The sequence below is a fragment of the Scleropages formosus genome, chromosome 15 (genome assembly GCF_900964775.1).
Source record: "Scleropages formosus chromosome 15, fSclFor1.1, whole genome shotgun sequence".
Lineage (NCBI taxonomy): Eukaryota > Metazoa > Chordata > Actinopteri > Osteoglossiformes > Osteoglossidae > Scleropages > Scleropages formosus.
Genome location: NC_041820.1, coordinates 7,182,012 through 7,196,465, shown reverse-complemented (window position 1 = coordinate 7,196,465; position 14,454 = coordinate 7,182,012). Strand labels below are relative to the sequence as shown.

General features: G+C 43.8%; 1 protein-coding gene across 5 annotated transcripts in view; it reads right to left on the bottom strand.

Moving 5' to 3' along the window:
• Positions 1 to 13,611, bottom strand: part of syne1b (spectrin repeat containing, nuclear envelope 1b) — a 104,807-nt gene extending 91,196 nt beyond the window's left edge. For 3 of the 5 annotated variants that reach the window (XM_029258549.1, XM_029258551.1, XM_029258552.1), the window contains exons 1-2: positions 1,860 to 2,067; positions 393 to 454 (exon numbers count right to left, since the gene is read on the bottom strand). In XM_029258549.1, the coding sequence (XP_029114382.1) occupies positions 393 to 454; positions 1,860 to 1,956 (159 nt within the window). In that variant the 5' untranslated portion in view covers positions 1,957 to 2,067. Of the gene's footprint in view, positions 1 to 392; positions 455 to 1,859; positions 2,068 to 11,485; positions 12,008 to 13,413 lie in introns of those variants that run through there. The other 2 variants (XM_018731297.2, XM_029258550.1) reach the window with 2 other exon arrangements.
• Between the last annotated feature and the right edge of the window lie 843 nt (positions 13,612 to 14,454).

Genomic DNA, 14,454 nt, shown 5'->3' with positions numbered 1-14,454 from the left:
GATATGGATGAGTTCGTGAATCACAGAGTGATGAATTACGAGCTGGAAATTTTAATTCTAACACATCACTCCTAAAAGCTTTTCTTCAATTTGTACTTCGTTAATAAATTGGATTTAAATAAACGTTTGTGCATGCTTCACTGTGTCAGGACTGCAAAATAAAACTCGACATGTAACCTGCTTCCGGTTGCTGTCCCGAATGCAGTAAGTTACCTTATTTTACTGCACCTTCAAGAGTTCTGCATTCCTGCTAATAACAGTTTATGCTTATTTTTAAAATACATAGTGGCATCTATTAGCATCCAGTAGTTTGTGGGAAAAGGTCAATGCGACACTGCAAATCCTGTTTTTTCCTCTTAAGAAATCAAAAGAACATAAAATGTACTCTTTACCTTGGCCAAGTGTGAGTTGATCCATTTTGTGAATGTTCTTTTCTGCACTGATTCTTGTTCGTCTGAAATGACACAGCAAAACATCATCATTACATGTTAAGTTTGTTCAAGACAACATAAGTATATTTCAATGATTAGATACAGTAACGTTCGTCTCCAAAAGGGTCACATTAAAATTGTTGGCTTCTCTAAATCATAAATGTAACTTTGAGTAAAAACACCAGCTAATAAGGACACTTTTAATCTAACACTATAAGCTAACAACAACAAGAATAATAATACCTTACAATTAACTTATACTTTAAATCTCATGCAGAAATAATAATAATAACAAGGTATTACATAATAATAATAAGATGAAGACCCTATAATTACCTTATATTATACCTGAAATACCATGCATAAGTAATAATAATAATAATAATGTATTATTATTATTATTATTATATTATTTCTGCTATACTAAAAATCCCTCTTTCCTTCAACAATGATGCCAAAAAGTTTGATATCCACAGACTGTATGTCAGTTTAAAGAGTCACGTTGTGTCGTGTTCATAAATGCTTCCCTTGAAAACGCAATTTCCAAAAAACCCCGAACACTATATTCATTGTACAACCTGATATATCGTTACGTTGCAGTGATTGTGCATAAAAATTACCCATCATTTTCCCTTTTCCCAGTGTTACATCAAAGGGAGACCTGCAACACCTGTGCAAAAGAGCAGCGATGCTTTTTCGCAAGCAGTGACCCGCAGGACGTGTCTTCCAGCTCGACACACACCTGCGAGCTCCACGCGCCGCGATTCATTGTCGCCATACAAGTTCATGCATAAAATATGTCCTCATGGAGGAGAAAGGCCGACGTTTTATATATTCATGGTAACCTGACCAGGTGCGTGATGGAGGTGATATTATTCATATTGTTAAATACCGACTGCTTGATCAGCGCTTCGGCTCATGTGCATGTGCATGGTCTCGCACACACGCGCGCGCGCGCACACACACACACACACACACACACACACACTCTCGTGCACACACTCCCTGCAAGGCACCACCACACACACACAGAGAGGGGAGGAGAGGACAGCACGGGGACTTTGTCCCGCACACACGATCATCACGTTTACATGCTGATGAGGTCAGAAACACACAACAAGGCAGCATCACCGGGACACGGAGAAGCCATTTTAATCCGAAACACACACACACACACACACACACACACAGGACGTCGAACCACAACAGCTGTGTGATCAGCCTGCGGTGCGGAGGCTCCGGAACCACCAGGAGTGACAGCGCTCTTCCACGGCACGCACCCACCCACCTACCCACACACACGCGCGCGCGCGCGCACAACCGCCGCCGCGGCCGCCGGCGTCCGATTCGCCCCCTACGGTGTGTGCACAACGCACCCCCCGCCCCCCTCCCCGCCACTCACACATCCGAAGATGCTGCCCTACTTACCACGCAGATACCGAAAAAATCCGGTGACCAGATTGAGGGACGTGGCGGTGCCACTGGTGCTGTTTTTCACGGGGTTGCTCCGGCGGTGTGCCATCATCGTGTGTGCGCGCTGCCCGGGCCGCTCTGCCCGTCATGTGTGTGTACACGCGTGGAGCTGATGATGATGTCCATGGATGGAAAGAAGGACACGGAAGACTCTCCCACTCCCCCGCCCCCCAACCTCCCTGCCTCCCTCCCTCCCTGTCTCTCCTGCAGGACGCAAAACAAGCTTGGGGGGAGCCGGCCGTCCCTTCCTGCGAGAAGACCCAGCTCCAGAAAGAGCAGCTGCCGACAGCCAGGACGAAGCCCCCCCCGGCCCCCCGGCGGCGAAACGCACGGCCGATTACGGCTGATTTGCACGCGATCCCGCTCCCCCTCCCTCACATCCCCTCTGCTGTCAGCGCGAGCATCGCTCCGAGGCTGCAGGAATAATCCGGCTCCTTTCTTCTGCCAATGAGCACGTGGGAAGGCGTGATGTCACGCATCTGGAAGCGCGGCCCCGGGTTCCAGCGAGGCAGGGACAGCCCTTACAGCTGCGACATAAGGGCGGGGGGGGGGGGGCTGGGCTGGGGTGGGGGGGGGGGGTTGGGGGAGGCGTATCACAGACAAGCCACCGCATAGCCTGCATGGGCTGGTTCCGAAGGGACAGTTAATTCCCATGAATAACAAGGTCGGGTTCAAATGGGCCTTCCGCAGCATCAGTGCAAGACATTCTGTGCTTTTATTATAAAACATGCATTTAAATATATAATAATAATAATAATAATAATAATACGATTATCAGGTATTGATTTTTAAAGTGATTATTATTATTTTTTTTTATTATTAATGATAGTATAATTAAAAATAACATTTTGCTCATTAGAAACCTCTGAGTCATGCATTACGAAGGCAGAATGGACGCTTGAAATATTAATTACAAAAAAAAGGATTTAATTACAGTGGTTCGAGAAAGCTGAAATAAATTAGTCATATAGGCAGTGCAAGCTGTAATGATGTGTGCTGCTTTTGCGAACACTGCGAGGCTTCCAGTGTTTGCAGTGAGGGAGATCGTCTCGTTCCGACAGCTGTCGGTCACCCAGGCCAGCACCACCGTGGGCCGAGCGCCGCGCACACATCTGGGTGCAGCCGGGCTGCTTAATGAGTCACTGTTTCAGATGATGTGCTAAATTTCACCTGACCGCTGACACTAATCTTGTCATCAGTGTCACCGAAAGCCGTGTTTACATTTGAGCGGGTGACATTTTTACAGACACCGAAGCACAGATATTAAATGCATTAACTGGGCAGCAGGTGGCGCAGTGACTAGAGCTGCCACCTTTCGCTCAAAGGCGCCCAGGTTCGAATCGCCCCTCCTGCTGTAGCACCCTTGATCACAGTAATATCCTGAACTGATACAGTAAGAATTACCCAGCTGTAAAAATTGATAAATCATTGTATCTTAACAGTGTAAGTGTCTAGAGGAAAGCGCCAGCTAAATGTCTGAACAGCATGATTTAACTTTACAACATCCAAAATTGCGCCTTTGTGAGATCAGCAGGAATTGGAGCTGTTAAGGAAATGGACTTGTAACCAGAAGATTGCTTGTTTACCCTGTACTGCTTCAGTACAAGTATTTTGATGTATAAGTGGGTAGAATTTGTAAATCACTCTAGATGCATAACTACGCCATCCATACATCCATTATCATTACCTGTTTCTCCAGATCAGGGCCGTGGCAGTTCAGAGCCTATCTTGGAAACAACGGGCGCAAGGCTGAAAGAGGGTTATACCGTGGATGGGATGCCAGTCCATCAAAGGGTATGACTGCATCAGTTACTAATAAAACCAACCAACATCAACAACCACTCATACCGAGCGGGTTCGCGGTGAGCCGGAGCCTAGCCTGGCAACAGAGGGTGCAAGGCCAAAAGGGGAGGGGACACACCCAGGACAGGACACCAGTCCATCACAAATGCACCCCAACCGGGCTCGAACCCCAGACTCGCCACACAGCAGGCACTACACAAGTCTGCAGTGCCGCCACGCCCCCTCCACTAGTAAAACTTTTGCTGCTATTGAAAAATCCTTCAGGTTCTCCTCACTCCATGCAGAAAGTGGGCAAAGTGTTCATTTAATCCACAGACTCACTTCCTTATGCAGCATTTTGTAGTGATGTAAGTAACATCAATGTTTCTTTTAAAACGTAAGGGCTTCATGACTGATGAAAACAATGGATCACAGAGAGGCTGAAGGAATAATGCAGAGACATCAAGTGAACTGAACCAGTCTTTGTACTCGAAACTGGTGAGAGCAATTTCTATTAATCCAAATGGAACTTGGAAAGTGCAGACTGCACAACGCAACAAAATTTTCCAAGTTCATAGTTATGTGGATTTCTGCATACAGTATAATCAGTTAAAGCTTCCTGATTACCATAATACCTCTAGTTCTTCTAGAGCGTCAGTTTTACTTTGATACTTTACACCCATTTGAAGGTTGTAGAAGGCACCAGAGTATTCTAGAAAGTACCAAAACGTCCTAGAAGGCATCTGATCCTAAAAGGTACTGGAATATTCCGTGTTCGGAACCCGATTCCAAAATCTGCCAAAATTTGCTAATTTCAAGAATGTGGAATATTCTTCTAAAAACTGACATGTAGTACGAACTAATGCCAAAAGTATGTTTCGTCTAACAAAACTGAAGGGAAAATTTTGAAAAAATTATTACGTTGTGTTGTTTAAAATTTTAAAAATTCTAATTTAAGGTACATTAAGTACTATGCATTAGGCTTTTCAAACGATACCGCCAGCATTCCAAGAGGATGCCGATGACTGAGTGCAAGGAGGAATTTGTAGTAAACCACACCGGTTAGGGTAGCAGGAGGTGTAACACTGCAGCCAGAATGTCTCAGGTTCAAATCCCACTCCTGCCGTCGTACCTTTGGTCAAGGAACTTATCCCGAACTGATGCAGTAAGAATATACTGCTGTATAAATGGATAAGTCATTGCAGCCTTGGATAACGGCATCAGCTCTGATCAGACACAGCAGTTGACGTTTGTCTTCTAAAATAAAAATGCTTCAAAGCCAATCATGGGGGCTTCTCCACTGAGCCAAAAATAAAGTCCTTCTACTGAATGGTTCGGAAATAGAAAACACTGCAAGGCTGGTCCCTAGACAAAAATATCTCAAATGAAAACTTCATGAAAAATTGTGGCTGCTGACTGTGAAAATGGACTTTAAATTTTAACTTTCTTATATGTCTACGTTGTAAATTTTTAATTTCTGCATTTCAAAGCCACCTCTTATTCCAGTTAAATATGCAGTTATTTATACTGTAGACTTAATACTGCATACGTGATTCTGGCAAGTCTGTTATTGTGGTTTTGAATATTATTTAACATCATATTCATTGGCTAAACCTCACAGCGGAGGGGACGTGGAATGTATAATCCAATCGGAATAACTCACTTCAGTAAGTCACTATGTGGTCCCAAGTGGACGGCATGGTAGCAAAATGGGTGGTGCAGGTACCTCACAGCTCCTGGGTTGTGGGTCTAAACCCAGCTCAGTCTGTGTGGAGTTTGTGTGTTCACCCTGTGTTCATATGGGTTTCCTCCAGATGCTCTGGTTTCGCCCCACGCTCTAAATACCTGTGTGACTGTGGTTGCTTTGTGACAGATGGGTGCCCATCAAGAGCTTTCACGATAGACTGTAGACCACCATGACCCTCCATTCTGCAAGTTAGTGATAATGGTGGAAGGGATGATCATATGTCAGAGTGCAGAAAACTTTACCACGTTATCTACAAATGAATTTCGCGCGTCTTTCAAGGCCAAGCACGTCCAGGTTTCACACACAAGATTTCCTTGGATCTGACAGGCCCTGATTGACAGAAAGCGCCACCGATCACGTACCCTCCAGTCTTCCAGCAGTCTCAGCTGTCAGTGCCGTCTGCAAGCGCCAACAGCTGCTCCCGAACAAGCAAAGCGCTCCTTCCATGACTGACATCAGAGAGAACACTGAGCCTTTCAGCTCAACATCACCGAAGACAAGAACACCAAGTAGTAGTAGTACCAGCAGCCATGCCACTGCTAATTCATATCACGCAATATTATTTCCTGACAGTGTTCAATATTCAGCACGTGACACAGAATAACACAAAATTCACAAAATATCTGTATATTAAAAGCATTGCCCTGCAATCATTTACATATTTAGCAGACACTTTTCCCAGTGAACTCTATGTCGTGTTACCAACCCATACTCCTTATTCACCGCGGTGACTTACACTGCTAGATACACTACTTAGAATGGTTCACTCATCCATACATCAGTGGAACACACTCTGAGCAGCATGTCTTTGGACTGTGGGAGGAAACCAGAGCACACACAACATACCCACACAGACACAGGGAGAACATGCAAACTCCACACAGACTGAGGGGGACGAACCCAGCTGCTGTGAGACAGTAGCACTACTTGCTGTGCCACCGTTCATCTGCATGTTTGAAAAGGTGCGCGATTTAAGAGCGGTAGTGGAAGTGTAGTTATAACAAGGATTTGGCTGCATATTGATCAGTTTAGTCCTCCAATTTGTGAGATCTTAGTGAAAATAGCCACACAATGTGTAAAGAATGCAGACAGGAGTCTGGATCTGAACAAGCCTGGAGGCTGTCCATGTATCAATGGACTCACTGTAGGCGTGAACAACAAATCCCTTGTTAATCCCTTTGAGTGTAATAAAAACAATTAGCAAAGGTGTGTCCGGAGAAGAGACCACTGTGGTGTTCATCTCTTTCCTTGTGCCTTCAGATCACCAAAATAAGGTGCTACAAAGAAGGTTTTTTTTTACAGCACACTACTTGTGGGCAAACAGAAGGTAATAATAATAATAAAGTACGGGTATGCGGTCTCACGGCTGTCCCACAGCGCCTGGGTGGCGCGAGAAGACTTGGGTGCGATCCTCATTCAGTCTGTGTGGAGTTTGCATGACCTCCCCGTGTCTGCGTGGGTTTCCTCTGGGTGCTCTGGTTTCCTCCCACAGTCCAAAGACATGCTGTCCAGGTTGCCCCATGGTTTGTGAGTGACAGAGAGAGGGTGTGTCTTCCACTGATGTATGGATGAGTGACCCAGTGTAAGTAGTGTATCTAGCAGTGTAAGTCACCGCGGTGAATAAGGTGTGTGGGCTGGTAACACTACATAGAGTTCACTGAAGGTCGCTTTGGAAAAACGCATCTGCTAAATAAATTAATGTAAATGTAGGTAGCAATACATGAGTACTGTGATAAAAAAGTGCGAGATTTTCGTAAACACTGAGAAAATGGATCATACTCAAAATTATAACTATGCATTCTACACATTAGACCTTTTTACTGAAACACCACATTAATACCACATGCCAAACTAAATTCCGAAACAAAACTATAGGGACTGCAATACATAAACACACAAGAGCAGTAAAATTCTATTTCACCAGAATCTATCTAAGCTGTGAGGGGTAAAAACACACCCACCATCCTGAAAATAAAAAAAAACAGCCATGAGTCTCCACAGGAAACCAATTAAGATACTCTCTAAAACACACAGGAAGTCGGAACTCCGTCATGGGTCACACGTCTACCGCTGACGCCTGCATTTGCTTAGGTTAGGTAACCATAGTAACTTACTGCATACAAGAAGAAAGTTAAAGAATAATGGCATTAGAATTACTATTCCTTACCACACACACACATTTTCAGAACTGCTTGTCCCTTACGGGGTCACGGGGAACCGGAGCCTAACCCGGCAACACAGGGCGTAAGGCCGGAGGGGGAGGGGACACACCCAGGACGGGACGCCAGTCCGCCGCAAGGCACCCCAAGCGGGATTCGAACCCCAGACCCACTGGAGAGTAGGACTGTGGTCCAACCCACTGCGCCACCGCACCCCCCTATTCCTTACCACTTCAAGCATTTTAACCCAAATGATTTTGGCAAATATTTTGCTGCGTATATGGGTATTTTGCTGTGCTTTTTGCTTTTTTGAAATATATATGGGTATGCGCAGGTTAACAATGTTGATATGCATGAAAGCAGAATGTAATTGAATAAGAGCTACCTACTATTCCACAAAACATCATCAATCATGCATTCATTAATTATTAATAGCCATTTCCCCCCAATGGAGGGCTGCGGTGCTGCAGAGTCTATCTTGGAAGGACTGGGCAGGAGACACGTTACACCCTGGAGGGAGCGACAGTCCACGGAAGGGCACAAAATATCTCCGACAGAAAAATAAATGAAATAAAACCACATCAAGGGAATAGAACTATCTTTGGCTTTGTGCAAAGCTAAAAATCAATTAGTAAAAAGAGCTTATTGAAAGAACAAACAGGGCAAAACCTGTATAGTACAAACTTATGCACGAGATCTAATTTTAGTTCATTCTATTAACGCCGTTCCTGAAAATGGCTCATATTATTTAGTAAAAATAAATATGTCCTTTGGGGTCAGATTCAGGACTCTAACATTTAGTAGTATGACATCATATCCCTGAATTGTACAAAATCTCAGTATAGAGGAGGAAAGTAACAGGTTTGTTATTTATACAGTATATAACAATACCTCCATCATAGGTGGAACAGAAGCTATTAATCTGCTACTGCCAGCCTGTGTTTTTAAACCATCACCCACTAAAGTTGAGAAATCTAACAATTCAAAAGAAATGCTTTGCAGAAGGAAAAGCGAGAGATCGCGATATTTATAAAAACAAAAAAATTACATATTTCACAGCTGTAACTTAGGCCAGATGGAAGTGATTAATGCATGGTTCAAATGTTGATCAGAAGAGTACTGGGAGACAGCTGGTAGCATTGTTGTTAAAGTTGCTGCTTCTCGACCCAAAAGTTATAGGTTCAAATCTCCCTTCCGGCTGTAATAGCCTACCCTTGCATAAGGTACCTACCCTAAAATTGATCCAGCAAAATGAGATGGCTGTATAAATGGGCACATAAGTGTAGGTAGATTAATACTACAAGTTGCTTTAGAGAAACGCATCAGCTAAATAAATGTAAATGTTAGCAGTAACCTTGAAAAGAGGGATGGTGTTTACAACCACTGAAAGCAGTATTGATTGGGGTTGCTCAAGGACAGGAAAGGTATCAGGTGTTGATCAGCATCTGCTTGAAACCAGCATGCTGTTCATTGTGAGATCTTAAGTCTTGGGTATGAGCACAAGGCAGTTGCTTTACATCAAATCTCTGCATTGCAATCTTGGTGTGTATGTATATATGCATATGTTGTGTGGGTGTGTTTTTACATATATATATTATTAGTCAATGTTAGTTAGTTATATCATTATTATATTAATAGTCATACATATGTACACACACGCATATACATTTTTTTCTTTTTCTCTTCCTCCACACTTAGGATAAGGGGACACACACACACACACACACACACACACACACACACACACACACACACACACACACACACACACACACACACACACACACATTTTCAGAACCGCTTGTCCCATACAGGGTCACGGGGAACCAGAGCCTACCCAGCAACACAGGGCGTAAGGCCAGAGGGGGAGGGGACACACCCAGGACGGGACGCCAGTCCATCGCAAGGCACCCCAAGCGGGACTTGAACCCCAGACCCACCGGAAAGCAGGACCTGGTCCAACCCACTGCGCCACCGCACCATAAGGGGACATGTTTGTAAAAAAATATATGAATCAGTTCTTCAGTGTTGTGTGAACCCTGCTATAATACCTAGTGATTAAGTTTCCAAACGTCAATATCAACTCATTGTTATTAAGAGAGCATGTTGTCTGCTGACTCGCGACAACTTCGGATGGGTAACTGACACGCGGACAAAGAAAATTCATAGCCTTCCGACCTTCATATGCTTTGCTGGCCACCAACTGTTGTGCAGGTTAGTCACGTTTCTTAGAAACCAAACAGCAGTGATTAAAAAACCACTAAGAAAGCTTAGGTACAAGTGAATTACCTCCCAGCAGGACTTTGGAGTCAAGGTAACCAAAGAACAAACCAAGACTTCTCTTAACCTTGTCCTTATAATAAGGAAAAGAAAAAGAGTAAATGCTAATATTTTACTCATAAAATGTCCTTTACAAACAAAGGAGTCCCTAGGGTCCTCTATTAGAATGTCACTCTGTACAAATCTGATTACAATAAGGTATTTTTATTAAATGCAATTTTTCCAAGATAAAGCAACAGTACTGCTTTGTTGCTTGATGACCTTTGCTTTTTTTGGTGGCAGCGGTTATTTTGATCACATTATCTTTTCGGAGCTACTCAGGACTGCACGGAGACAGCAGGTAAAAGGGCAAATCAAAGCGCGGAGCGGGAAACACACTATCAGGCTGTGACACCTTGTATGTAGAGAAGTGCGATTTCCGTGTGGAAAAATGTGGAGCAGAGATAGGTGGTGTCACTCCCGATTCATTTCCCCTCGCTGGTGGCCCTTCCTCAGTCACGACTGTGTGACATCACCTCAGGATATTATTCTGGGCCTCATCTAGCACGGCTTGTATCTCAGTCTAGAGTTCTCTCCGTTCATGTGTGATGTTGTTGGGGAAATGGGACTGGAACCAGAAGTTGGGAGGTTAGGATGAGAAGCGAACTGAAGAAAAACATCAGACCTACTGCAAAAATCACGCAGTGAATCTGAACTAAATATTAATGAATATACGCAATCGTTTATACTAAAGTATGTTTATTACTAAGTTATTTCTATGTTTATTACTGTGACACAACATGAGGAAAACATCAAACCTACTGCAAAAATCATACTATGCATCTGCATATGCAGATAGAGTATATGCAGTAGTTTATAGTAAAGTAGGTTTATTAAAACGTGTCCATTGTTATTTGGAATGACAGAGAAGTGGCTTAGCTGTTTCTTTTTCACAAAATTCTTTCCTCCAGTTAGAGCCATAATTTAAACACCTGAGGCTTCAGATGGCGCTAAACTGAGCCATTCCATGTGAAAAGGCCAAGCTGAAATCCCATCTCCTGCTGCACTACACTTGATCATGGCATCGACCCTGAATACACACACACACACACACACACACACACACACACACACACACCACCCGAAGCCGCTTGTCCTATATGGAGTTGCTGGGAGCCGGAGCCTAACCCGGCAACACAGGGCGTACGGCTGGAGGAGGAGGGGACACACGCAGGACAGGATGCCAGTCCATCGCAAGGCACCCCAAGCAGGACTCGAACCCCAGACCCAGTGGAGAGCAGGACCCGGTTCAACCCACTGCACCCCCCCTTACCCTGAATAGATAGAGCAAAACAGTGCCCAGCTGTATAAATGGATAAGTAATTTTCATTAGCTTACTATAGTAATTTGCTTTCTACAAAAGTGCTTAATGAATAAATGTAAATTTATCTATGGCTTTATAAATAAATATAAATGATGGGACGAGAGATAGATTTCAGGGCACGCCACTGATCTGCACTTGGAAAGCTTTTCACCTGCATTTATAACTCTGCCGTCTGTCACTCTGTGACGCCCACCTGGAAAATATGGAGAATATGAAAGTAAATGTTTAGAATGAGTGCTGACACACTTACCTTGCAGTCTCTGCATCATGCTTGTAAAGTCCACGGGGGATCGCACGAAGTGCTGCTGTGAGGCCATGCTGCTGCCCCGCTCTATAAATTGTGTATGAGGTCTGTGTCACAGAAGAGGCCTGTCCGCAGCAGATGTAGAGCGCACGCTACCTGCCCGAGGACGGCATCCCTCCTCCAGCTGTACTCTCACTGACTATCACCCGGTCTTGCTGGCAGGGAGCTGTTTGGGAGCTTTAGTTACTCCAGCGTGGCAGCCAATGAGACAAGAGGTTTCATACGCTGTCCAGCAGCCCCCTCGGCCAATGGGAGGGCCCGTCTCTTCGCCCTGCTGCTCCCTCAATTGTCTGTGCGACAGTGAAAGGACAAGAATCTGTCAGTGTTCTGCCACAAGGGGCCCTTTCTGCAAATGCCCAGCAGTCTTCAGGGGATGTGGTGTAGTGGTCAAAGCTGTTATCCTGCCCTTTGGAAGTTGGTGGTTCAAATCCCCCTTCTCCTTTAGTACATGTGGTCAAGGTTCTTACCCTGAGTTGAAACAGGGGAAAAACATATCAAGACTGATAAAAAGAGATGTATGTATATATACATGGCTGCTGTATTTCTTCAATACATTCCATATTGACCTAAATTAGGTCACACAACCCCTCATTTCCAGAAACAATTATTGCACAAAAAACCTCACTTTGTTGCACTGCCACTTTAAAACCTGCTCATATTTACTTAGCAGACACTTCTCTCTAAAGTGACCTCCAATGAACTCTATGTAGTGTTACCAGCCCACACACCTTATTCACCACAGTGACTTACACTGCTAGATACACTACTTACAATGTGTCACTCATCCATACATCAGTGGAACACACTCTCTCTGTGTAACTCACACACTATGGGTGAACCTGAACAGCATGTCTTTGGAATGTGGGAGGAAACCAGAGCACCCAGAGGAAACCCACACAGACACAGGGAGAGCATGCAAACTCCACACACACTGGGCAGGAATCAAACCCATGTGCTCTCACACCACCCAGACATTGTGAGACAGCAGCGTTACTCACTGTGCCACATTTAAGTCAACTTTGACTATATATCTGTATACTGTAGTGGGAGAACTTGTAATATAGTGGTTAGACCTGCTAAGTTTGGACCGAAAGGTCACATGTTCCATTCCCACCTCTGGCTGTAGTACCCTTGAGCATTGTACTTAACCAGCTGTGTAACTGTAAATTGATTAACACCGTAAGTCACTTTGGAGAAAAGCATCAGCTAAATGAATAGCTGTGCTTGTAATACATGATCTTGGCAACTGAGGAGCAAACCCACATGAGGACAGAACGAACAGTGCTGGTTAGTGTGTGTGGAGTAAGTGTGACCCTTTCCATCACACAGACAAAACCCAAAGACTAAAACTTTTTTTAACATATAGTGTGGATTTTCAGAGTAACATTCATAATATACTATAATATTATATGTAATAATCATGGGGGGGTCAAAATCAGCAAGACAATTCATATTTTTAATGACTCATTAATCGTCCTCAAAATAGTTCGAAAATATTGGCAACAGAGTGAGTGAGTAAATACTTGAGGACACATTAGGCTTGGTTGAAAAACATACATTTCTGAAACTTTTTTTCATACATCATAAGTTGTCATAAACCAACCATTTTTTTGTTAAAAACCGAACACCCCGAACAGCCGAAACAGTTCATGAATCATGGTCACAAATGGATGGATAAATAAATAAATAAATAAATAAATAAATAAATAAATAAATAAATGCAAATGTAAACTACGCCACAAAAAGAACATGAACGAAGGGACGCGGGTGTGTAAGTCACCATTTATTACAATATATCGATTCCGCAGAACTTCAGAGGAGCACGAAACGGAACGGGCGCGAGCGGCACCAACGACACGACGAGCAGCTCTTACCGAAAAGCGTCTCTGGTTACTGCCGTTGCCCCTGGAAACGGATCCAAACATCGCTGAATTCTGCCGCTTTTTTTTTTTCGCATCTCCACGACGACTGGGACTTACATAAACTGGCGCGTGCGGTGGATCGCGCGGTTGCGCGGTAATGTAACGTACAGTAGTGTGTTAGTTCTCAGGAAAGCGTCCATAAAGAGCGTGTCCGCGCTCCGCGCAGCTCCCGGAGTGGGTTCGAGCCCGATTGGGAGGAGTCTGGAAAGTCACCCCCCACAGAGTTCTAGACAGCAGGGCCTAATACTAGAACCCAGAGAACACTGTGCATTCTTTCACACACACACACACACACACACACACACACACACACACACACACACACACACACACATATATCTTACTACATGCACTTTTTCTAAACTAGAAATAGTAGTATAAATAATAAAATGTCATTTTATTATTTGACTACTGTATTTTTTTAGTTATAGACAGAGAGCAAAAAGATTACAGTTTAAACAAATGCTTTCTGAACTTTTGAGTGTTTCAAAACATTTATTCCTCCCCCCCCCCCCCCCCCCCCCCCAAAGTCATTCAGTCAGTTCATCAGTCTTGATCTCGTATGAATATTATTATTATTCAGCATGCTCTTCCTATCGTAGTTTTTAACCCAGCTTGGTGCAGAAGTTTTTTTATAGTCCAGTACCCATACATTACACTACAGTAGACACACACAAGCTGCCAAAAGCTATTGTACTACATACATACACACACCACTACCAGCAGCAGCATTTCCCACCCCTACCTGTCAAATGGCACCAGATCATCTGTTGTTCTTCACTCCCTGACATTTATTCTTTATTGTACTCTTCAGGGCAGTAAATGATGTTCACATTAGGCATGCAATACACAGTAAACGATACTAGTAACACAACACTAAAGAGACTCTACATCACCTTCTAATATTTGTGTGACTTTAATACATGTAGCTACTGTTCTCAGCTACATGACTGGCACCTTGTGAGAACATCTTAAATATAAGCGTGGTTATAA